This window comes from Lissotriton vulgaris, chromosome 3_1, assembly GCF_964263255.1.
Source record: "Lissotriton vulgaris chromosome 3_1, aLisVul1.2, whole genome shotgun sequence".
Classification (NCBI taxonomy): domain Eukaryota; kingdom Metazoa; phylum Chordata; class Amphibia; order Caudata; family Salamandridae; genus Lissotriton; species Lissotriton vulgaris.
This window is the reverse complement of record NC_141689.1, coordinates 38,550,336-38,575,567: the sequence shown is the minus strand read 5'-3', so window position 1 is coordinate 38,575,567 and position 25,232 is coordinate 38,550,336. Positions and strand designations below refer to the sequence as shown.

General features: G+C 45.7%; 1 protein-coding gene across 1 annotated transcript in view; it reads left to right on the top strand.

Annotated features, from left to right (window-relative positions):
- Nucleotides 1–25,232, top strand: part of LOC147725884 (long-chain-fatty-acid--CoA ligase ACSBG2-like) — a 428,421-nt gene that overhangs the window by 120,415 nt on the left and 282,774 nt on the right. Inside the window, exons 5-6 of the mRNA XM_086960024.1 lie at nt 452–532; nt 14,318–14,467. Of these exons, the coding sequence (XP_086816150.1) occupies nt 452–532; nt 14,318–14,467 (231 nt within the window). The remainder of the gene's footprint in view (nt 1–451; nt 533–14,317; nt 14,468–25,232) is intronic.

Sequence of the window (25,232 nt, the reverse complement as noted above, 5' to 3'; positions counted from 1 at the left end):
ACCTAATAAGGGATTTAACCTCTTGGCTGCTAGGCATTTTCCCGCTGTGTGCTGGAAAATGCCATTTTAGTGGCACTATGACGAGCTCAGCTCGTCATCAGCACACGACACCCGTGGGTGATGACGAGCTGAGCTCGTCATCAGCATCGAAAGGGTTAAAGAAAAAATCTGGCATGAATCACATTTTCAAATTTTACTTGGTGACCTGATGTAAAGCAATGTTATCAAATATATCTGAATTATTCTGGTATATTGGAAACATTGGGCTACAGTGTGTATGTGTCTTTTACCTTTTCCAGTTCAGTGTTACCTGTTTGTAGACAAACTATGTGCATTTAACTTGGGAACAATGCTTTCTCATATTTGAATGAAAAATGAGTGTCAGGTTTGTGAATTACAAGTTCTGTGTCTGATATTTGAGTTTTTTGGTTTCTTTGAATGGTGTGTTTAGGTCCAGGACCAGCTGCCTCATCTGAAGGCCATCATCCAATACAGCGATGAGCTGAAGGCGAAGAAACCCAACCTCTACACGGTAAGACATGGTAATGGCCCTTGGGCCTACCTTCCTGTCTTCCACCAACACACACAGTGAAGTTACTCTCAATCGAAAGGTTTAAGGCCAAAAATGATCCATTGTTCCATTTTAAGAGACATGAAACATTTGAGTTGTAGCACATAAGTATCATATTTGTCCTGCAAATTATTCATAAATCAATCTAGGTTGAAGCAAACAAGTCATCAATTTATGTTGAAGCAAACTGGCTAATGACTCTCTAACAAAATATTGTGGTCACAAATATTGAGGCAGAAAAATATTGTGTCAAAAATGTTGTTTACATAAATATTGTCTTCCTGTAATTATAATATAAATGACACATATATTGTGTAAAAAATAACCTGGAAAGGAACATTGTCCCAAAAAGTTAAGAACATACATTTTTTTATCCATTTAAATTGTAAATTTAAAATTTTAAAATGTTAATATAGTTACAGTACAATGTAAACCAAGTAGCTTTAATCAATTAATTATTTGTATATATAAATTTATATATATATATATATATATATATATGTATATATGAATATGTGTATATGTAACAATACTAAGTAAAAATGTTTTAAATACAGCAAAATTAAAATAGTAATAGTAAAGTTAATTAACATTTCTTTAACCCCTTCGATGCTCATGACGAGCTCAGCTCGTCATGCAGTACACTGCTCGTGTGCTCATGACGAGCTGAGCTCGTCATGAACATTGGGTTTCAAGGGAGTGCAGCATCCGGGATGAATTGCTGCAGCACTGATGGTGTTAAAATGTGCACAGCAAAACAAGATAACTAATTTTAAATATTAACATTATGTATCTTTTTTAGCCCGGTCTGGTGGTTTAGTGGAATAATGCATCCACTGTAGGCGCCTGTGTTCGACTTCAGGATCACAGGTTCAAATCCTGGTGGGCCCACTCAGCCTTACATCCTTCTGAGGTTGAAAGAATTAGCACCCTTGAGTTGGGTAACAATAAACATCTGCTTTTCAGCTCTGATATACCCTTGGGTTCATGTGCTTTTTACAAATACAATATATATTCAGAGAAAAAAGCAAACCTTACAGGGACGTTATAGATAGGCTCATATTTTACACATACAGAACCACAGCAGTTATAGTTATCTCAAGTGACTTTAACTTGTGCCTGAGGTGACTATAACTAGCGTCCCCACCGTGCACAATTTTCCCATCAATAATTTCACTGCAAATTTTGCAGTGATATTATCAATGATGTCATTGAAGATGCCATGAATGGTGTTATATGTTGGGTAAATAGCAGTGCATGGCGAGGGCATGAGTTATAAATACCTTAGGGGATGAGTTAGATTTACTGTGGATAACTATAACCATAACTGCTGAATTTCTATGCTTCTATGTGTGTAAAATCTGAACCTAACTTTAACGTCCCTGTACCCTTTGTTTTTTTCAGTGAATGCTTATGGTTTTTTAAGGTTATTTCCTAACTATAACATTCGTGCAACCTGGGGGTGTGATGGGGTGTGTAAGTGGTTGAGTGAGCGTATGGTGGGTGTGTAACTGTATGTGACTGATTATATGGGTCAGTGAGTGGGTGTGAAATGGACTGTGTGAGTAGGTGTGTGAGTAACTGTATGGGTGTGTGAGTGGTTTTGAGAGTCTGTGAGTGGGTGCATGAGTGGGTGTGCAAAAACTGAACATCTGTGAGTGGGTCTGTGAGTGGATTTGAGGATCTGTTAGTGGGTGTGTGAGTGGCTGCATGGATGTATTAGTGGTTGTGTGGGTGTATATGTCGGTGTGTGAGTGAGAATGTCAGTTAGTGTGTTGATCTGTAAGTGAGTACATGCTTTTTTCTTTAATTGGGACCTGATCAGCAGATCCCCCAAATCCACCTGAATCCAGGGTGATCTGGATGTGGTAAAAAAAAAAAAGGTTTTGGATCATTTCTGTCTGATGAGAGGAGCCACACATGCCCCTCCATTAGTCCAATGGGTTCAGGGCACCCGTACCCTGCCAATTCTATCAGTTTTAAACTTAAACTTCCCCGCTGGGCACCGAGTCCCGATGAACGAAATGGCAGCCACAACTTTCCTCTCAGTTTGTGGCCAGCCAATCCCGGCATTGCTTTTTGTGCATGGATTTGCGAATCAAAGGAGAATCCGTGCACCTATACATACAAGTTTGAATGTCAGTTAATATCTGTTAGATTTGGGGGTCTCTGAATGGCACAGGTAGGTACTTGTGACAAATAGGGGATTACACACCTGAAATAACCCCTGCTCAACCTCTAGGTTGCATGGCGCGAGCAATCAAGGCTTATCTCAGAGGCGTTGTAAGTTAAGCAGTTGTGACCACATACAGTAACACAGTGACAACACTACAAATGGACACCACACAGGTTTTATATAAAAAATAAGTAGAATTTATATAGAGTTACCACAAGACCATAAACGACAAAATTACACACTATGATTACTTTAAAATGGTAGATTAAGCTCAGTTCAGTTCAGTTCTTAGATGCGACACTCTGCGTCAATGTACCTTAAGTTGCGTTGAGCTTCCATGACAAGCAATGTCACAGCGATGGGAAATGCGGCAAAGTTCAGATACAAAGAAATAAAGACGTGAAGATCTTCCAGATGCGGCACAGTTCTCGGGGTTGCGAGAAGTTCTCGGTCTGATGCGTGGACTAGAGCGGCGACATCCAAGATGCGACGGCTGCAGCTCCAGCGGCGACGCTCTTCTCCCACGATGCTTGAAGCTTCCGCTCGATGCGACAACTACAGCGGCGACATTCAAGATGCAACGGCAGCAGCTCCGTTGGTGGCGCGCTTCTCTGGGATATGAGGTGCTCTTGGTCGATGCGGTGCAATGCGACAGTTCCAGTGGCGACACCCTCCTTCTCCGGAGTTGCGACGGCAGGCACAGCGATGGCGACACGCTCCGGCCTCGTTGCAAGATTCTTCTCCTGATGCGGTGCAGTGCGACAACCACAGTGGCGACACCCTCCTCTTTCGGAGTTGCGACAGCAGCAGCAGCAATGGCGACACGCTTCCTCTTCATTGCGGCACGCTTCTCTCCGATGCGGTGCAGTCGGCAGTTCCAGTGCCAACACCCTCCTTTCTCCGGAGTTGCGATGCAGGCACAACGACGGCGACACGCTTCTTCTCATGGAGTTGCGCTTCCAGCTCCTTGCGACCAACAGTTCCTCAGAAGGCCCAAAACAGCAGCAGGCACTTCCAAATGAACTCTGGGGAGCTGGGGGTTGAAGTCTGTTATCCCTGAGACTTCAGCAGGAGGCAAGCTCTTTTCAAAGCCCTTGGAGATCCTTCACAAGTTGCAAGCAAAGTACACAAAGTTCCTTTCTCCTCCATTTGGCAGTAAGGCAACCACTGCAGGCCAATCCCCCCAAACAGCACTTCAGCTTGGGAATAGTCTCTCCTCAGTCTCTTCAGGTTCCTCTCCTCAGTAAAGGTTTCTTCTTGTAGTCCAAAAGTGATCCAATTTCTTGGGAGCAGGGTCCCAATATTTATACCCCAAAATCCTTTGTTCTCTCAGGGGAGAGGGGCCTTTGACTAGTCCAGACCAGTTCTGAATCACTCTGTTTACCAGACTTCTCCTTTCCTTTCACAGTGCAGGGCAGAGACATCAGATGCCCCACAGGAGGTGGAGCCAGCACTGTGGAAGGCAAGTACAGTTCTAGAGCACTTTGTTGACAGAACTCCTTCTCTTCTTTCAGTGTTCAGGGCAGAGACATCAGCCGCTCCCCAGGGGTTGGAGCCAGCATTGTGGAAGGCAGGCACAGCCCTATTCAGAGTTCAGGTGCACTCCTCCCTCCCATCTAGATGCAGATCTCTCTATTCACCACAGGGTGACTCAGCCTGTCTCCTGGAATTCCCCAGCCCTGTCACTCACAGAAACCAGACATAGGAATACACAAATTGCAGAGGCAGGTTTGAATGGTTAGGCAAGCAAATACCTACTTTCTAAAAGTGGTATTTGCAAACACAGAATATTAAAATAAACTTTACTAAAAGATGTATTTTAATATTCTGAGTTCAGGCATACTAAACTCGAATTTCTACAATGTTCTCTTAGCCTGTTAGGATTATAAAATATAACAATTCTAACAGCCCAATCTGGCCTATGGAGAACAGGTAGCCTTGAAATAGTGAAAAACGAAAATGGCTGTAATTCACTATTAGGAAATGCCACACACATCAGAGCTTGTCCTAGCTTATACATACAATGCACCCTGGCCTTGGGCCTACCATTGGGGTGACTGATATGAAGAAAAGGGAAGGTTTAGGGATTGGCAAGTGGGTGCACTTGCCCAGTCAGCATGACAGTACCAGACTGCACGCAGGCTCTTCAATGGCAGACCTTAGACACATTTTAAAAGGCTGCTTCTGTGGGTGGAACAACCAGTGCTGCAGGCCCACCAGCAGCATATGGATTACACGCCCTGGCACACTCAGTGCACTAGACTAGGGACTGACAAGTAAACAAAATTAGCCAAACATGGAATCACTAATCCATACATCAATTTACAATAGGGAGCACTTGCACTGTGGCACTGAATAGCAGTGGCACAGTGCCCACACCAGCAAAATCATATGAGGCAACAGCAAAAAATGGAAGGGAGACCCATGCCAATGGTGCCAGGTCTAACAATATCTCTAAAACTACTGAATGGATTTACACCAAATCACAAAAAGGTGTCATTCCGGACTGAGATCTACTTTTCTACCCAAATTGGTGTAATTTTGTTGTCCCATGCAGAGAGGGAGGGTCTGAGGACGAGGACCTCAGTCTACTCTGAGTTGAGCTTCAGGCAGCTGCTTCTCATCCAGGCTGCAATGTTCGTCATTCCTTCCTGGTAGTTGTGTCTTGTGGTGACGGGGTCCTTGGTTAGGGAGAGGAGGAGCTGGGTGTCGTTGGCGTAGGATACTATGCAGAGTCCTTGCTGTCTGACGAAGGCGGCTAGGGGAGCCATGTAGACGTTGAAGAGTGTGGGGCTGAGTCACGATCTTTGGGGTACTCTGCAGTTGATTTCCGTGGGTTCAGAGAGTTCGGTGGTAGAGAGTGGGTTCGGTAGTAGTCTGATCCTTTGGGTTCTTCTGGTGAGGAAGAAGTGGATCCAGTCACGGGCAGTTCCCTGTATGCCGGCGTCGTGGAGTCTGGTGGTGAGTGTGTGGTGGGAGACGGTGTTAAACATTGTGTAGAGGGTGAATAGGATCAGGGCCATGGTGTGTCCTTCATCAAGGAAGAAGAGGATGTCGACTGTGGCGGCCAGTAGAGCGGTCTCGGTGCTGTGGTTTCTGTGAAAACCGGATTGGGAGGGGTTGAGGATGGCATTTTATGGAATGAATTTAATTAGCTGGGCATTGACGATCTTTTCGGTGTCTTTGGCCGCGAAGGGAAGGAAGGAGATGGGTCTGTAGTTCTTGAGGTCCATGGGGGTCTGCTGAGGGCTTCTTGAGCAGGGGTCTGACTTAAAATTTCCAGTCGTCGAGAAAGGTGCAGGTCGTGAGGGTGGTGTTGATGGTGTATCGTAGTTTTGGCGCGATGGTGTTGGCGGCTCTGTGGTAGATGTGTGGCGGGCAGAGGTCCGTGGAGGTCCCCGAGTCAATGCCTTTCATGCTGGAGGTGACTGTGGTCCAGGAGGAGATTTTTATTTATTTAATTATTTGAAGAGTTTAATATAGCGCTAACTAGACCCGGATGTATCAGAGTGCCTTACATAGATACGGAGTAAGAAAACACGTGTACTTATTACATCGGTTACAAGAGAACAAATAACACAAAAATGATTCCCATGGAGCATAGAGTGTGGTGGGGGTGGAAAATTGAGCCAGAAGCTGGAAATCAATCGAAGTCAGGCATACCGGTAATGGAGAAGGTTATACATCAGGAGACCCTCCAAAGTCAAAGTCAACGAGTCCACAGTCCGGTTGGGGTCACAGAATCCACAGCATCCGGGGCCGGACTCACTCTGCACGCCGGAGCACCTTGGCTGTAGAGAGTGCCAGAAGGAGGGGGCTCAGTGACCATCCTTGCCGAAAGGAAGTAGGTGCCCCAAAGGGAGGGGGATCGACGTGATGCAAAAGACAGGCTGGTGAACTTAAAACATAGACCGGCAGCGTGCAGCAATCTTTGTAACTAGTCAACGTCGTCAAGATGGAGGACCCAGGTCTCGGTCACCATATACCTCCAGGCCAAATTGGAGAAATTACAGATCCACAAAAACCCAATCAAAAAATCGGTAAAGAAAACAACCTCTGAGAGCTGGACTGGATGAGGGAGGCAGCCACAGGGTCGGGAGGGCAGAAGTCAAAAATAAAGATTCCCCCTTTCGGCTAATATTTCATACCACACAATAACTCACAACCAAACCAGTCAGTCACCAGAACAAGACACCAACACCTTCACTGGGTTAAGTGTTCAGTAAGTGAGATATTTATTATATTTAAAAAGGTAATATTATCCCAATTCATCAACAACAGTCAATGATCCAATAATTTTGCAAAAGATAAAAACATTAATCATAAAGTTAAAAACAAGCGAACATTTTATACACTATTTACATGCTGGGGGGAACCAGTAAGAAAAATACTTTCTTATTAACACTAAAATCAAAATTACATTAGATCAAGATCATTCGTTTTTCATTTAGTTGTTGGTCATAGTACTTGATTCTTAGGATAAAAAATGTCTCCACAATCTGCCTTCTTAATCTAGCGTCGACGCATTTTGGCGGATATCTATTGTTAAAAACACCTTCCTCAGGACAAAAGTTTACATCTCCCATGTAACGTATTATCAATCTGTAATGGTGGTGCAAGACTCTTTCAGATATGTCCCAGGTAGAAACCCTTGCACGATCGTGTCAAGGGGCAGAAGTCGCTCACTTGGGCCGTATTCATAAACTGGCCAGTCAATCTGACAACTAACAATCCTGAAACTTCTAGGACCTGGTTTTAGAGAATATATAAATATGTTATTAGTTCAATAGGGCAATACCATACTTCTTACAGGAGTGTTCCTAGGTTCATTCATCATCTGTCAATTTTTTTGGACCTTTATGTTAAAACAAATCTTAGGTTACTCTGCTATGAGCGTTATTGCCTAGGGTCGGTCTGGGGCTCCGTGGTTCAAGGAATCAGGAGGGCAGAAGTCAGGAAACCACCGCTCTCACTCAGTTTGTCAAGGAAAAACTCTGGGACACAAGGGCAGCCGTGTTTCAGCATTCACTTGCTGCTTTGTCAGGGAAAAGCGACTCTGGTGCCCCGGCAGCAGCCCGGAAGGCGTGGAAAGAGGAAGTCGTAGTGGTATGCCTAGCAACCGTGGCCATGCCCGGATGGTATGTGACGTCTGGAGGGGTGATCTCCAGCCCTTCTCCTCTCAGCTACATAGGGAGCTCAACATTGCATCGGCCAAGTTGCTTGGACTCCATTAGCGGCAGACCTTCCTGTTTACTCTGTAGGTGCTGTAGCTGGCATCAAATTCAATAGGGGGTTGGAAAATCGCAGAAGTGCAGTCAACAGATCCCCTGGGATGTAGGTGGTCTGAAGGGGGGTTGTTCCAGGGATTTGTGCCAAAAGGCAATCCCTAGCCAGGGAGCTCCCGGCAGGAGCTCCTTACTCGTCGGCCATCTTGTCATATTGTGCAGTGTACTGCACCCCACTGAATCCTGGTGACTTTATGGTGGAATCTCTGGGCCAGGAGAATGGATACCCCATTTTCTTTTCCCCGGCCAAATGACTAAAATTGCAGGGGAAACCATCTAGAGTGCATGCGTTGGGTATCCTTAGCTAGTAGATGTGTCTCCTGCACAGGCAGATGTAGCTACCCGATCGCTCCAGGAGAGAAAAGATCGCTCTGCTCTTCACTGGGCTATTGAGAGAAAAGAGAGCTCTGCACTTCACCTGGCTATTGAGGCCTCGTACATTGAGGCTTAAGATGCATGAGGACTGTGTCATTGGACTATGGGACATATAGTAAACTGGGTCTGTGCAGCCAAGGGGGACCTCAGAATAGTGAGGCCTGGTGCATGTGAGGCTTCATCAGACTGGCATATGCTAGGCGGGAAGACTGGTGCAGAGGAGAGAGAAACAAAAGAAGACAGGAAAGATGGCAGGCTGGCTTGTGTTTCTAGAGAGGGAGGCGGTGTCAACGTCTGGTGTCTGGTCTTTGAAGTGGTTGAAGAGGCCCTTGACTTTCATTGTGGAAGTAGGATCCGAGCTTGTCGCAGAGGACCTGGGAGGGGATGATGTCCTAGGTTTCGCAGGGGGGTTTGGTGAATTCCGGGATGATGCTGAAGAGTTCTTTGGAGTTGCTGGCGTTGGTGAGGATCTTAAATGTGCTTTTGGTGGATCTTATGTATTGGTTGTATTCTGTCATGGTGTTTTTGTATGTGGTGCAGTCTTCTGGAGTTTTGCTGTTACTCCAGTTTTCTCTAGACATCTGCAGGTGCGTCTGGATTCTTGAACCAGGTGGACTTCCTGGGGCACTGTCTGTCAGTGCTGCGCATGGGTGGGAGCTCAACTACACAGTTGGAGATCCATTGGTGGAGTTATTTGGCTGCAAGGTATGTGTTGGTCGTTGTGGTGGGGGCGTCGCAGTTGATTGTGGAGTTGTGTTGTTCCTCAGTGACTTTGCTCCAGTTGCTTCATGGGGGCCGCAGGGCCGGTTTGAGCAGGGTGGGTTTGTCGATGAGAAAGTGTATGCAGTGGTGGTCTGTTCATGGGGGTTGCATGGTGTGGCTGAAGTGGATTTTGTTGCCTCCTGCGAAAATAGGGTTGAGGGTGTGTCCTGCCTTGTATGTGGGCATGGTGACCAGCTGTTTCAGTCCAATGTTGGTGAGGTAGTCCAGGAGGGTGGAGGAGTTGGGGTCGCGGGGGTTGTTGAGATGGAAGTTCAGGTCTCAGATGAGTATGTAGTCCATGGAGGCAATGTCGTGTGGTGCTATGATGTAAGCGATAGTTGTGGCGAAAGGGGCGGGGGTCCGTGGGGCCAGTAGGCGAGGTGCAGAGAAGGGTGGTTCTGGGAGTGGTCTGGATCTAGAAATGAAGGTGCTTGGTGGTGGAGAGGGAGTCGTTTGTGGTGGAGGTGGAGGTGGAGAGTCAGAGAAAGCTCTTGTGTGCAATGGCGAGACCTCCTCCTGGGTGGTTGGGGCAGTCTTTCTTCTGGATCCTGTATCCGTCTTGGATGGCGATGGCAATGTCGGGTGCGGAGGTGGAGTTGGTCCAGGTTTCTGTGAAGAAGGCAACGTCTGGTGACAGGGTGTCAAGGAGGTCCCAGATCTCAACGATGTGACTGTGCAGGGAGAAAACGTTGAGGAGGATGCATCTCAGGGTTTCGGAGGGGCTGGTGTTCAGTGCGGGGCGGTGGCCGTAGGGGTGCTAATAGTGTTGAAGGTCAGGCAGCAGTGACGGCTGGAGAACTGTCTGTGGGTGGTGCTCGGCTGGATCTCTGGCAGTTGTTGGTTCTCTCGGGTTGAGTGCAAGGAGGGTGGCCAAGTCTTAACGGTGGGTGGTTGGAGATCCAGGGTTTCTGGCGCTGGTTGCGGGGGTGTCAAGGACGGGCAAAGACAGGATTTTGGCGCGCCGACGGCACGTCCGCTGCGTGGCCCTGCAGTGGCTGCCATTAAATAGGGCAGGGGGGAGGAAAGCGCAGCTGGGAGGTGGAGGCGGGCATTGGCATGGGGGAGGGGCCACGGGGGTTAGCGGCAAAAACAAAAATACAAACGAAAAACAGCAAGGAGGTACAATAAGGCACAAGAGCAAAACAGGAGAAAAACACGGCAAACTGGGAAGAAATAAGGCAGATGATAATGGCAATAATAATGAGCAACGCTTACAAAAGACACAATGAGCACAGGGAAATAAAGACAACTTACACGGGCAACGTTTATCAAGGCACAATGAGCAAAAATGCAGGGGCAAGCAGGGAGTGATACACAGGCCGGAGAGCAGGAAGGCCTCTAACACCTACCAGGAGGAGGTGTTGGGGGCAGAGGTACGCGACTGCACAGCGGAGCTGCTGGGGCAGAGAGCAGGACTCTGGCCAGGAGGTTAGAAAAAAATGTATATAAATTCTTTCAGTCGACTTTCAAGGTTCACCTCTTGGATTTCGGTAGTTAGCATGGCCAGGTCCAATGTTCCACCAGCAGATTCTAGGGAATGTCCCGGATTCACTGAGGAGCAGGGTACTTAGGTCATTGGAAGCTGGGAGCAGGTCACAAGGACCTCAGGAACATGGGAGCACAGCTGGATTTTCGTTACCGGGGCGGTCGAGCCGGGTACAAAGCAGATAGGAAAGATGGGCAGCATTCATCAAGATGTCCTTGCGGTCAGAAGCAGGCAAATAGGAGAGGCGGTTTCAGGACAGCTAAGCCACTCACGACATGGGTCTCAGGGATTTTAATGTCCCGACATGGGTCTCAGGGATTTTGATGTCCCTTGACAGGAGTTTGCTTCCTGGGAAGTTGGAGTCCAGACAGGACTATTCGTCTTGATGAAGGTCCAGTATGCTGGGTATTAGTGCTGCACAGATCTGGTTGGGCCTGCTGTCCTCAAACTTGGTGGAAGGATTGATCTGACCCTTCATAACTAGTGTACCAATTTTGGTCCTGGTGCTGCTTCGGAGTCGCCAACGAACAGGGGAGTTCTCTGGTGATTTGGAGACGGCAGGAGCGGCCGGTGTTATTGGAGTCCTCACGGTTGTAGGATGAGATAGCACAATCCTGATTGCAGAGTCGTTGAGGCAGCAGGCATGGCTTGGTGTCAATTTTTCTACAGCAGGGCTTCAGTTCCAGTTTCCAGCTCATGAACTCTTTATGGCTTCCGGGTGCCGTTACAACAGATAAGAATGGCTCAAATATTGAAGGGTCCTATCTGCTCATGCAGATATATCCACGTATGGGACATAGTGCACCCTGGTTTAGGGCTGTAGGGCCAGCAGTAGGGGTGACTTACCCATACCTCATACAGTGTATGGGGCATGTCACACAGGTTGGTATTCCATGTTGGCTCAATGACTGCAATGGTAGTTTGCATAGTTTTCGTGTGGGGTCTCTGAAGTGGCACAATTTATGCTTCAGCCATAGTGGACCCTCTTCAGTGCCTAGGGGTACCATTTACTAGGGGCTTAGAGGGGTGGGTAAAGTTGGTGCCCATTGTGGTACAATTTTGGGAAAGACATTTGGCACTAGGAACCTGGTTAGCAGGGACCCAGTGCACGTACAGTTCGAAATCACAACAGAGAAGATGCAAAAAGTGGGTGCTAACCATGTCAAAAGAGGCATTTTCCTACACCACTCTAAATATATGTATTGTAGTGGACACAATAACTGTAAAGCAGTCTGAGTCCAAAGCATGTAAATAGAGGTGAAACTCAAAACACACAAAACAAACAAATCATTTATGTGACGTCCTACTTCTAAGCATTGAAGGTCACTCCAATATCAGAGTCACTGCATAAGAGCCAACCAAATTTCAATACAAGTAAGGATTGGGAAAGCTAAATAATCTGTCTTTTTGCATAGTGACAGCCCTTCATAACTGCACTAGAAACAAAAGCTTAACAAGTCTGCCAAAAAGCAGCAATTACACAAGTTATTTTTAAATGTCCCTCTTGAGTCACAGGCCACTGCTGCAAACAGTCTTACCAAAGTTGGGGGGAGGGAGGTGTCTTCAACAAAAGTGTCTTCTTACATAGAAAGCTTTTGACTGGGCAATCATTTCTTGGGGTTGCTAGGTGTATTTTGAGTTGTGAGCCGGTGCTCACCTTCTCCTTGGGCAGCTTTGAACTGCTCGACCTGTGCTACCACTGATATCAAGAGCTAAAGGAGTACTTGGCCCAGTTGCAAACAGCCCCTAGTAAACCGGGCCCTGTGACATCAGGAGTAAAAGGTCTCAACCAACACGGTTGGAAACAGTAATCCCTGCTGCCCGGTGACCCTCTGTTTGGGATTGGGACAGCTGGTATGGGTGGAGAAGAGTGCAGAGTACTGAAGGTCATATTCTAAGTGGCCAGTCACCAGGAGTTCCAAAAGATTAGTTGGAGAAGACACTGGAGTTGGTGAGATGTGTTTTTTACGGGTACATGTGTGTATTTTACTCAGACCCTTTCTAGGAGTCCACATTTGAATTCGCCCTGGAGTGAGTCAGGAGCTCAACCTTTTTCTGAGTTTAGAAATCAGTATGTAGAATGAGCAAGAAATGGGGAAGGGAAAGAGCGTAGAGAGTGGGTGGAAGGTTGAAAATGAGTTCTGTAGGGGAGGGTGGTGGAACGGGGTATAGGGGCAGTAAATAGCTGATGCTGGCCAAAGTTGGGAGAATGTGTCAGCCTTACCAGGACCCAAACTCATAAACTCCAAAGTGCCTCATTAGTTAGCAGAAAATGTTCTGCTCACCGAGCCAGGAATTGTGCGATAAAGGACACGCTCAATGATAGCGTCCCTACTTGCAGATAAACTTCAATGGAACTCACTCTGCTCTCATTCGTACACTCAGATGGACCTCCTTAGTATTTTCCTGCATCTTTCACCTTCATAAAAACCATATTAGGGTATCCCGGAGCTGGCGCGTCATTCAGGACAGGCTGTACCTCTCATTCGTTTAAGGAAACAAGTATGGCAACAGTACCCCCTGGAATAGTGACTGGGTCCTAATGTTGTCATTGTGTTACTCAGAGTTATATTCTAAATCTCCTTTACCTCTCAGCACTAGATCCATCTGCCTTGCAGCTCCACTGACTCACTGCTCTTCCCAACATTTCACTGTAGCAGCGCGCTCTAACCAGCAAATACTGTCCTACCAGACAACTCAAACGCAGTTCACACTATTGCATAACTAGTGTAAATTGTGTTTAAATGCAATGCAATAAAAGGACCTCCATGAATAGTGAGCCAGAATACAGCTCGGACAGCATTTACTCCTACCACCCAGCAGCCATGACTGTCAAGGGCTGGACATAAGGGTTGGTCCTTAAACTCTTTATTAGAATCTCTTGGGAAATGTTCCTGTGGGGTGCTGAACACGTGTGGCAGAAGGGATACTCTCTACAAGGAGGAAAATCCATAAGGCTTAAGTTTAGTATCTAGGTATGAAGAAGACTGGAGCAGAAGCAATCCAAAGGAGTTGGTGTGTAGTGGTTCACTGAGTAGTAGGTCCTTTATATCTGGGTACAACAGGAACCACCTGACAGAAAAGGGGCTGGTCCCAGAAGAGGAGCCATCCGACAGGAAGAGCCTGGCCCCAGAATAGGAATCGCCCGACATGAAATGTATTCACATTTGGTGGCCATCTTGGAATTGGGTCTGTGTCTGGTGGCCATCTTGGAATGGGGTCTGTGTTTGATGGTCATCATAGAAGGTTGATGTGAACTGATGCTTCTAGTTTACAGCCATGACAGTGGCTGGCCCAGAGCCATCACAAGGACAGGGGGGGCTGCCTTGCCAATCCAGAATGAGTCAGCACAGTCAAGATTTGTAATAAATAGTTTATTTGTACTTATGTTTTTTCACAGCCTGAATTCTGGTCAGCGGTCTCACTTTCAGTGTTTTGTTTCTTGCTTCCTGTTTTATTTTGCCCTCCGTGTAATAATAACCTTTTGCTTGCCTCTCTTTTGTGACAGATCTCAAGCTCATCATTTGAACTCTTGCTTTTATGTCTCTCCGAGTATCATTTTCTTGACTTTCCTCCATCTCTTTCATGTTTCAGTCTCAAAGACGGTGCTGACCTGTGGCTTTACATTTTCTGATACGTTGACTCTTACTTTCTGTCTGCAGTGGGCGGAGTTCATGCAGCTGGGATCAGAAATCCCTGATTCTGAGCTCGATGATGTCATCGCCTCCCAGAGGGTCAATCAATGCTGCACTCTGGTCTACACCTCAGGGACAACCGGTCCACCCAAGGGGGTGATGCTGAGTCATGACAATGTGAGTATTTATGCAGAATTGTTTGTCCTTGGAGAATTATTTTTAAATACAAATGTAGTAAACGGAAATGCAATGTAATGCAGAGAGTGTGCTGTGTAGTATTTAGGACTATATCCAACACTGACATGGCTATTAAGCTTAGTGAGCTATCAACCTTCAAAAAGGAGGGGCATGGACATTCCAGAAATTTGTTTACTAGATGATGAAGACAGACAGCTGCATGTTTAACCAGGCAGGTACAACTGGTAAAAAGAATCATATTTACTAAGAAAACGAAGGTAATGATTTCTGCATTTCAAAAATATTTCAATGTGGGCGGGAATGTACAGACAAAGGCTGGAATCAAAACTATGGTGATAAAATACCTTGGCTCTCGAAGGAGCTGCTCTTTGTTAAAAAATCATTCTTAGATCCAACACAGAATATCACTTGCTTTCATTGAAGTATTTCAATAACCCTCGACCCACGAGGCAAGGATCGCCTTCCTTGTACGGGTGCAGAAGTCTATACCCTATATCAATACCTTGTTTTTTTTTACTGGTGTCCATTCATGAGCAAAATAAATTGATATGAAGGGTGGCAGCCTGACCCTTTGGGTTCTTCCTGTGAGAAAGGAGCAGATCCATTTGAGAGCGAATCCTTGTATGCAACTCTTGTGGATTCTTCTGATGAGGGTACTATGGGCGACCGTGTCAAAGACCGCAGTGAGGTCAAGCAGGATGAGCGTTGTCACGAAGAGTCACGAAGCACTCTGATTTCCTGCTGCAAATTTTTTTACTTACTATTTTAAAATTTCGGAAATCGCTTTTTTACTAAAAACGAGTCAACCATTGACTCTTGCTCACTCACCCCTGCACTGCCTTGCCTTCTAATTACATCGCAGCCGATTTTGGGGCTGGGGAGACCCTCTACCGGGCAGGCAGAAGTGTGGCGGCCATCTTTGGTGGGGAAGCATCTCCACACATTCGAGTGGCCAGTACATAAGGGGATGGGCTCTCCTCCGCGCTGTGGACGCGATCAGCGGACGCACCGGACCTGCGCCGGAGGCGTGCCAGAGTCCTGCCCGTCTGCGCCCATCCGCGACCATGCCGTGGCCGCGGCCACACCCTTCGATGGATTTTTCACTCCTGAGGTTATTACTTTTAGTAAGGTGACTTTACTTTCTTTGAAGCCTACCTCCTGTGCCCTCCTTCCCCCTATGCAAGCCGATCTTCTGCCTTTCCCAATCTTTGTAGCCCGTGCTGTCAGGTTCACGACACTGCTGACCAGCCGTACCCCTGCCCCCTCCTACACACCCGCCCTTGGTCTCGACATAGTTTAATTAATCCAAAAAATGTAACCCTCAAAGCTGGCTTAATTAATTGCCGCTCCCTGGTAAAGCATTCCTTAGATATCTTCCAATCATTGGTGGACAATAATTGGGATCTCCTTGTTTTGACGGAAACGTGGCTGGGAGAGGAATCCAATCCTGCTATATCATTAGCTATTCCCCCGAATTATAAAATTTTATGTGTTAACAGACAGAGTCCTCATCCTGGTGGTGGCATTGCGATTATTTTTAGGTCACACTGGACCATTTCCTCCTTCCCTTATCCACAAATTGAATCCATTGAAGGACTCCCCGTTTCCATCCAGCTTTCAGCGAATATTTCGTTCTCAGGATTCTTAGTTTATCGCCCCCCTAAGTCTAAGGTCTCCTTTTTGTCTACCTTCCTGGATTTTATTCTTCAGGCTAGCCTCCGCTATGCTAATTTTACTTTATTGGGGGATCTTAACTTCCATGCGAAGGACATATTAGATACCACCTGTCTTCATTTTCTCGCTACCCTGAATGATGGAGGGTTGAGTCAGCCCATCTCTCACCCCACCCATAGAGCAGGCCACACATTGGATCTCATTTGCTCTAACCTTAATGAAATCACTATAGGGGATTTCTATCCTGTGGTCTGGTCGGATCATTTTTTCATCCCTTTTACCTTTTCCTTTGACCGCCGAGACAAACCCCCTGTTCCTGCCAAGACCACAGGTCGTAATTGGAGCAAGGTCACTATTGACAGTATGGCCGCCTGCCTGACGGCTGCTACCCCATGGAAAGGGCCGGATCTAGATTCCCGATTGACCACCTTTAACAATTGGGTATTTTCCGCTATTGATTCCCTTGCCCCTACCAGGCCTATAAAAACGCACCGAGCTGCCCCTTTCTTCACCCTGGTACTCTGATGAGTTACGCAAATCTAAATCCGCTTGCAAACTTTTAGAGCGGCGCTGGAGATTGTCTTACTCTCCTGAGTGTAAGCGGATATATAAAACAGCCCTTAAGGACTACCGTAAGAATATTATAAAACACTAAAGAATCTTCTTAGAAGAGAAAATTAACGGGGCCCATGGTTCATCCAGAGAGATTTTTAATACAGTTAAGTCTTTCTCAGAACCAGTAGCCCTTAAACGTGTTCAGAGGACATCTCAAGCCCTATGTAACCGTCTCTCAGATTATTTCGAGGAAAAAATTGCTAATATCTATGATTCGTTCCCGAGCAACCCTAACTCTGTCATGATTAAAAAAATTGATACCCCCTCTGACCCTGTATCGGTCTTCTCAGCCTTCAAGGAGATTACCTTAGAACGCTCCCTAACTGAGCTGTCTAAATGCAGATTAGGTTCTCCCCTTGACACGTGGCCTGCCAAACAATACAAGGTACTGGCTCCTCTCTTAAACCCCTTACTTAATGACATCTGGAACGAGTCTCTGAGGCCCGGGCTTTTCTCGGATTCCTGGAAACATGCCCTCCTCGTCCCTATCCTCAAAAAGGCTAATGCTGACCCCGAGGAACCGGCCAACTATAGGCCCATTTCGCTACTGCCCGCCCCTGCTAAGGTGCTTGAAAAGCTCGTACACCAGCAACTGGCCGGTTTCCTCGAGACCCATGGCCTCCTCCATACCTCTCAGCATGGATTCAGGACTGGCCATAGTACTGAGTCGGCACTGATTGAAATGGCCGATTCTGTAAGGATGGAGGCTCTAGAGCGGTGTTGGTGCTGCTCGATTTATCGGCAGCATTTGACACCGTCTCTCACCCCGTCCTGATTGACCGCCTTAGGTCTAAAGGTATCCGAGGTAAGGCTCTGGAGTGGTTGTCCTCTTTCCTCGCCAATCGGACACAGGCTGTGTCTACTTCCCTTTCAAGTCCAATCATCGCCCACTAAAATGGGGAGTCCCCCAGGGCTCGGCATTGAGTCCGCTATTATTTAATGTGTATTTCTCCCCACTTGCAGAGCTTATCTCGGAGCTGGGAATTAAGGCCATTTCATATGCAGACGACATTCAATTGTTGTTTGCTTATGATGACACCCCTACTGCCACTACCTTTGACCCATTAAAAAATTGTCTCCGTAAAGTTGCTCAGTGGATGAATGACAACTTCCTCCGACTCAATGCCGGAAAAACGGCGGTCTTATTTTTTCATCAGTCATCACCTTTGGACTCTAACCTTTGGTGGCCACTCAATTTGAGTTCTGCCCCTCTCCCGAAGGACTCAGTTAGGAACCTGGGGGTTAGATGGGATACCACTCTTTCCTTTAAGAACCAGGTCCAAACACTATCTTCCTCTTGTTTTTCAAAGATCAGGATGATCAAGAAATTTATTAATTTCCTTCCCCCTAACACCAGGAAAACGATTGTCCAGGCCCTTATCACCTCGCATCTAGATTAAGCGAATGGTCTTTACCTAGGGTTGGCTTCTGGTCTTTTAGACAGGCTCCAGATCGTCCAAAACGCAGCGGTTCGGTAAGTGTGTGGCATCTCTCTGCGAGAGCATATTTCCCCCCACCGACGGGCATTGCACTGGCTACCGATCCAAAGAAGAGCCGAATTTGAGGCTCTCAACCTTGCACATCGTTCACTTAGGGGTAAAGGCTGCGCCTATCTGGCCTCTTGCCTCCAACTCTACAGCAATGCAAGGTGTCTCCGCTCCAGTTCTCAACATTTGTTGTCTACTACTAGATACAAAAGAGCTCGCTCAGGGGGCAAAACTTTTCAGGTCAGTGCCTCTGCCCTATGGAACAAACTGCCTGTTTCTCTTCGTATAATTATTGAAGAACTACCCTTTCGCAGAGCTCTAAAAACTCTCCTCTTCTGTTAATTTCCCCTCATCTGAGTATGATCATGCACAGCGGCTGAAGCGCCAGGACACCCCGTTGGGGTAGCTGCGCGCTATAGAAAATACACTAATAATAATAGGACTCCATCTGGTGGCCGTCGTAGCTAGGACCAACACCCACACTGACAGACCATGATAGAAATCTAGGGGTCATCTAGGATGACAAGCACAACATGACATCTCAAGTCCATGCAGTGTGCACGTCCTGCTTCCAAAGCCTATGCATGCTTCAAAATATCTTCAAAAGGTTGCCTTACAACCCCAGATCGACCGTCGCAAAACCACTCATCGTCAGCAGGCTGGACTATGGCTGCATTCTCTATGCCGGAATCTCCAAACAAGTCCTACACAGACTCCAGACCATCCAGAACACCCTTGCATGACTCATACTCGACCTTCCACTCCACACCAAAATAACACAGCACCTCAGGCAGCTTCACTTGCTACCCATTCCAAGAGCATCAATTCAAACTTCTCATGCACACAATCAAAGCCCTACACAACACAGGGCCTTTCCTTCAGGAAGGGGCTAAAAACCTGGCTCTTTCCCTAATAATCACCTTTTATTGGTAACCTATTAGGCAGTGCTCAGCACCAGGACACCCTTTGGTAACAGTTGCGCTTTATAAGCTCCATTAACATAACAGGGCCAGAATATCTGAAAGGCTGCAACACTTTCCCCAACCCACCTGACACCTATTCTCTCCCTCACTTGCATACATACCCCGCTTCTGCAAAGCAAAACTGGAGGTCGTTCATTCCCCTACATTGCACTTTAGACATGGAAGAACCTCCCTCAGCACATCAGAGCCTTCTTCTCACTTTTTGAGTTCTGCAAGAAGGTGAAAATCTGGTTCTTCATTTAAGCACCTTGGAGACTACAAATCCTCAAGCCTGCCAAGTACCTAGATACCCTTTCGGGTGATAAGTGGACCTTACAAATCAATATAACATAACATTCTATGCTTTAGGAGTGATGTAAGAGAATACCCGACCTACTTATCTGATTCTGTGTATGCTTGCGATGTGTGCAAATATGAGTCCTGGGAAATAGATGTGGTAGATGAAGGAGATGCAACCTTACTTGTAGACACCTCCTTGCAGCGCCAAGACGCCCTTGGGCATTCAAGCACTATATATATTTCACAATCAAATCTGTTCAAATAGGTGGGGCACAAGTTGTGTAGTGCCTTGAATGTACATGTGAGTAGTCTGAATTGAGCACATTTGTGTATCAGGAACCAGTGGAGCTCCCTGAGGTTTGGTGTGATGCAAGTTATGTGTAGGAGGTAGAAGATGAGTCTGGCTGCTGAGTTCTGGATGGTTTGTAGTCTTCAATTGAGTTACTGGGTGATCCTGGCATAGAGGGTGTCCACATAGTGCAACTTACTTGTGACTAGGGCTTGAGTTAAAGTTTTTCTAGTGTTGCTTGGGACCCATTTGAATATCTTTCTCAGCATCTTCAGGGTGTGAAAGCGGATGCAGTGACAGTATTTACTTATGCACTCATTTCCAGTTTGCTGTTGATGATTATTCTGAGGTACCTGGCGTGGTTTCTGGGTGTGGCTCCCAGTTAACTGGCCATCATTTGGAATCCCCTGATGAGTTGTTCTTGCTGAAGATAATTACTTCTTTCTTGTCAATATAGCGCTTGAAATATTTAGCTTTCATCTAGTTATCATCTTTGACCTTGCAGGCACAAACTTGTTTCTTGTGTTAGGAGTCTTGTCTGAGAGGGAGGTATGAGTTGCCGATCTTCGGCAGAGATGCTAATGTTGTGTGCGCAGAGGACATCAGTAAGACAGGTCATGTATCTGATGGAGAATGTGGGGCTGTGCAGTGAATCTTGAGGCACTCTGCTGATATGTTTGTGGGCATCAGAGGAGTAAGATGCCAGGCTGAGAACTTGTGCTTCATCTGGTAAGCATGAACATATCCAGCGGAGAACTTGTCCTAGAATGCCACTTTGTGCTGGTGCCTGATAAGGATGGGGTGTGAGACTGTGTCAAATGCAGTGGAGAGGTACAAGAGAATGAGAGACGCCATGCCTCCTCTGTCAAGGATCATATGGATGTCGTCTGTGGTGGTGATGAGTGTTGTTTTCTATAATGTGGTTGGCTTGAATCTACTCTGTGTGGCATTGAGGAGCTGGTGATTGCTGAGGTGGTTTGTGAGGTGTTGTTTGATTAGTTTCCCTAAGACCTTTCCCTGGTATGGTAGGAGGGAGATGGGTCTGTAGTTAGAAAGTGTGACTGGGTCAGCTGACGTTTTGAGCAGGAGCATGTCAGTTGCATGTTTACTGGTGTCCAGGAATAAATGGATGAAGTTGTTGCTGAAGGGTGTTAGTGCTTTGCTGATTGGTAGGAGTCCTTTGGTGAAGGAGTGGTGGGGCAAGGGTCAGATGAGGCCCCCAAGTAGCTGTTTGTCATGGTAGTAGCGAGCCATGAGATCATGGTTCGTTCTTTGTTTGTGATGGAAAGTTGAGTTGTAACTTTGACGGGGTCCGATTGTGGGACAAAATTGCTGTATATGAAGGGGATTTTGGGACAAAAACCTTTTGAGAACTTTTTGTCAATGTTTTGTGAGGTGGTGATAATGCTAGAGGCGGCAGGAGGCATGGTCAAATCTTTAATGATAGTAAAGATTTCCTTGCTGCTTTTAGTGCAGACGTCAATGTGATCTGCGAGATCTGTGTTCTTGGTGTTCCGGATCTGCAGGTGGAAGCATCTTAGGGCTGATTTAAAGATTTGTTTATCCGTGGTTTCTTAACCTTTCCTCTATTTGTTATCCAGTTGCTTGCAGTGGTGTTTCGTCAGGTTGAGTTTCTCAGTGTACCAGCTTGCCTGTGGCCTGGCTATTGGAGGGAGCCAGAGTGTTGACACATGCCGTGATCGAGCTGCTGAGGTTCTTGATGGCTTTCAGCAAGTTGCTGGTATGAACAGGCCAGCGCGTGTAGAGCCCAGAAGCCCACTACTCTGCTTTGATGCTCCTTCAGCTGCAACATGCAGTTCTGATGGTGGTAGTGTTGCAGTGATTCTGCACAAACACAGAACTATCCATCGGATTATGGGACCTCAGTAAATAGGGACTAAGGGGCATATGTATTAAGCCCTTTTCCCGTTCGCAAACGGGCCGATTCTCAGAATCGGCCCATTTGCAAATAGGAAAAGGCCTTTTGGTATGTATCATCCCGAAAGGCCATTGTAAAATAGGGAATCTCAAAATTTGCGATTCCCTATTTTGTAATTGCATTTAAGTAATTGCAAATTGTGATTCTTTAAATGCGATGCAGGAAGCACCCAAGTTGTTGCGATTTTGGCTTAAGAAATCGCAAATACCCACCAACTTCCATTTGATGGTAATTTGCGATTTCTTTGAAAAATACAATTTTTAGCATTTTTTAAAGTGTCATGTGGCACCATGTGGCACACATACATGCCCTTAGGGCTTGTATGTGCGCCACATATGCACACATACATATTTCATAGGTGCAACAGGGTGTCCTTGCACCCATGAAATTGCATTCACAATTTGCGAATAGCTAATGGATACTCGTAGGCTGCCCAGTTTTAGGTTTAAACGTATAATAACTGATAAAACCCAACCAAAAGGGAAATAGCCCTCACCAGTGTAAACATATAGATACTGAAAAAACACCTGCAGAACCACAAACTAAATGCCATTTAAAGAAAGGAAAGGGAGAGTGAAAGAGTCATTTGTTTTCTTCCTGAAGGGGCCAATACAATGTAACTTTGTTATAAATGTAAGTGTACTTGTAAAGCGCACTGCGACTCCATGGAGTATCCTGGCGCTGAAGACCACTGGGGAACCCCTTCTGGTTTTCCTTGTGAGATGGTCCTGTTCTGGGTATCTCCAAAGTGAAACCAGGCATCCCCGGCGTCTGTGGGGGGCCGTTGTAGAGATGAGGCAAGCTTAATGCCCAGAGTTGCCGAGTGTGTTCTCTGGTTAGAGTAGGCACCGAGGCGAGAATTATCAAGTCCGTTTTGACCCTGGTCCACAACCCTGCCACACCACTCAACTTATACAAGCTAGCAGCAAGCAAGAATAGGCTAACATTATTCTGCTTGAGTTTTGTTGTTTAGGAATGGGTTTAGAAGCATGTTTTATGTCTTTTTTTAATGATTGTATAAACTGTAGAGAATCAGGAAACATCAAAATCATATTTGACATTTTGGCTGTGTTTGATTCTTTCACTAATAGGTGGAATGGCTGATTTCGTAAGAATCTTTTCCAATATGTGCCATCACATTTACCTACAGAGAATGGGTAAAAAACCTTGATACATGAGCCCCCAGTTTCTATTGAGTCGGTATTGATAGTAGGTGAATAGCCAACACCTCAGGCTTTAAACATTCAATGCAGGGTATAGTGACAAGTATATGTGAAAAGAGTGCTATCACCAAGCATCTGGGATAGTGGTGAAAACAAGACACCAGACTTTTGGAAAACATGGAAGACAATGCCATTTGGAATGCTGCTGCAGAAAGGTTATTTTAAAGTTTATTAAAGAGTGGAGAGATATTGTTTGTATTTGCATTGGTTCAGCTACGTGATTGAAAAAGTTGTGTGATGACCTGTCAAAATTGACACCTGAGCTGAAGTGCTTCCCTGTAAGAGATCCTTGCCACTTGTTAGATGATATGCTGAAAGCATCTTTACAATCTTCAGAGTTAATGAAGAATGCTATTGACTTTTTTAGTCCATTCTGGTGCACTGTTTTGTTATGCACGGGAACTAAAATGCAAATATTTCTCGCTTTGTGTGGCATCAAAGAAAGAGTCATCCCATCTGCGTCACTTAGCTGATGGTTCTCAGTCCAGGGGGCTGTGAATGTTATATTATCCATGTAGCAACCGTTTACAGAATTGATGATGCCAAAGGCAAGAAATGTGAGGATCTATGGTCACATATTGATAGTGATGTCAAAAAAGTACACTCTACTGCATTCTTAGATTTTTACAGGAGAACATAACTGCTGTAGTGGACATAATAAAACAACTAGAGTCTGCCAAGTGTTCATCACAATTAGTGTAGATGTGAAACATCTCTTTGAGAGTAGGCTGGGCGACTTCATTACTGACTTTGGTACTGCAACATGTTCCATGTTAGAGTGCTTGCCACTTGGTAAGCAAAGCAATGTTGACAAGCAATTCAGGAACTTTCATTTTACAACGATACATAGTAGTGTCCCTTCACCAAAAATGGCATTTGAAGTCAATGAAACCTCACTGTTGGGAGTTTTCTCCGTAGTTTCAAAATTGTTGCTTCAATTTTTGACTACTTCAATAACTCTGAGGGCATAAGCGCCCAGTTCAACACAAATGTTCCTGAATCTGCCCAGAGAATCACAATTTTCAAGTGCACCACTATTGGTATGGAAAGCTATGTCAGTGGCCAGAGTTAGCAAGTTGTGTACTGGCTGTTTTGGCGTTGCCCATCTCAAGTGCCAATGTTGAGAGGGCCTTTTCACAGAAAAAAGTTTACATGGGAAGGAAAAAGTGAGTGCACATGACCAAAGACTCACTAAAGAAGTATTGCATGGTGTACTACAATAAGTTTGATTCGGAAAAATGTATTTGGACCTCATATACACTGTACGTACACTGTCTATACACCATTGACTATCAGTGCAGAAAGCAGGTAAAAATAGAAGCAAAATGTTCCATAGACACCGGAAAAACATTGTTTCTGTTGTTTTAATGGCGCAAAAATGTGTAACACTGATAACCACTATTTTTTTAAGGTATTGAAATCACTTGAAAACACTGATATAAACCCACCAGAATTGACCAAAAATAGAAACTGAAAATAGGAAAGCCTAGGTACTCGCAAATTGCGAATGTCTTGCCATTCATTCCTTGGAGCCTCTAGGCACATAGGAATGAATGGGAAAGTATTCCTTAATTGCAAATCATAATTTGCAATTCACAATTAAGGAATATTAAGGAATCACAATTAATATTGCGATTCCTACATACATTTCATTTTGCGAGTCCTTAATAGCGATTCGCAAAAAAACGCTATTAAGGGCCCGCTTGTTTTTCATACATATGCCCCTATGTCATCCTACCTACCACCTTAGTACCCATGAGCCCAGGACCGACTAGCTATAGTGTCTCACTTGCCCTCCTACTCACTCAAAGAGGAACAAGTGATTAGACACCCCAGAACACAACACTCCCGAATCTCTCAGGAATGATGTTGCAAGACACACCCTTTCACTCACACTCTTATAACTGTCCGCAATAAGATCTGATAGAGACACAAACAAGTTTACAATATTAACTTTAACTAACATGTTCTAATATGCAGTATAAATGCGACAATAAGCAGAAAAATGCATAACACAAATACAGCCACCACAGGAAGTAGTCCGTAAATCATATAAGGAGCTGTCATAGTGAGAGACAGCTTAGCCTAACCTCGCTCCCCTTGTATTAAAGCAGGATGATTAGATTTATGAAGATAGTGGGGTGTTATCTGCAGAATACACCAAAAGGATCCATAAATGACGGATCACAAGAACCTAACCAACGAAAACAGGGGGTTCACCAATTTGGCATGAACTGCATCTGCTAGTAGAAACG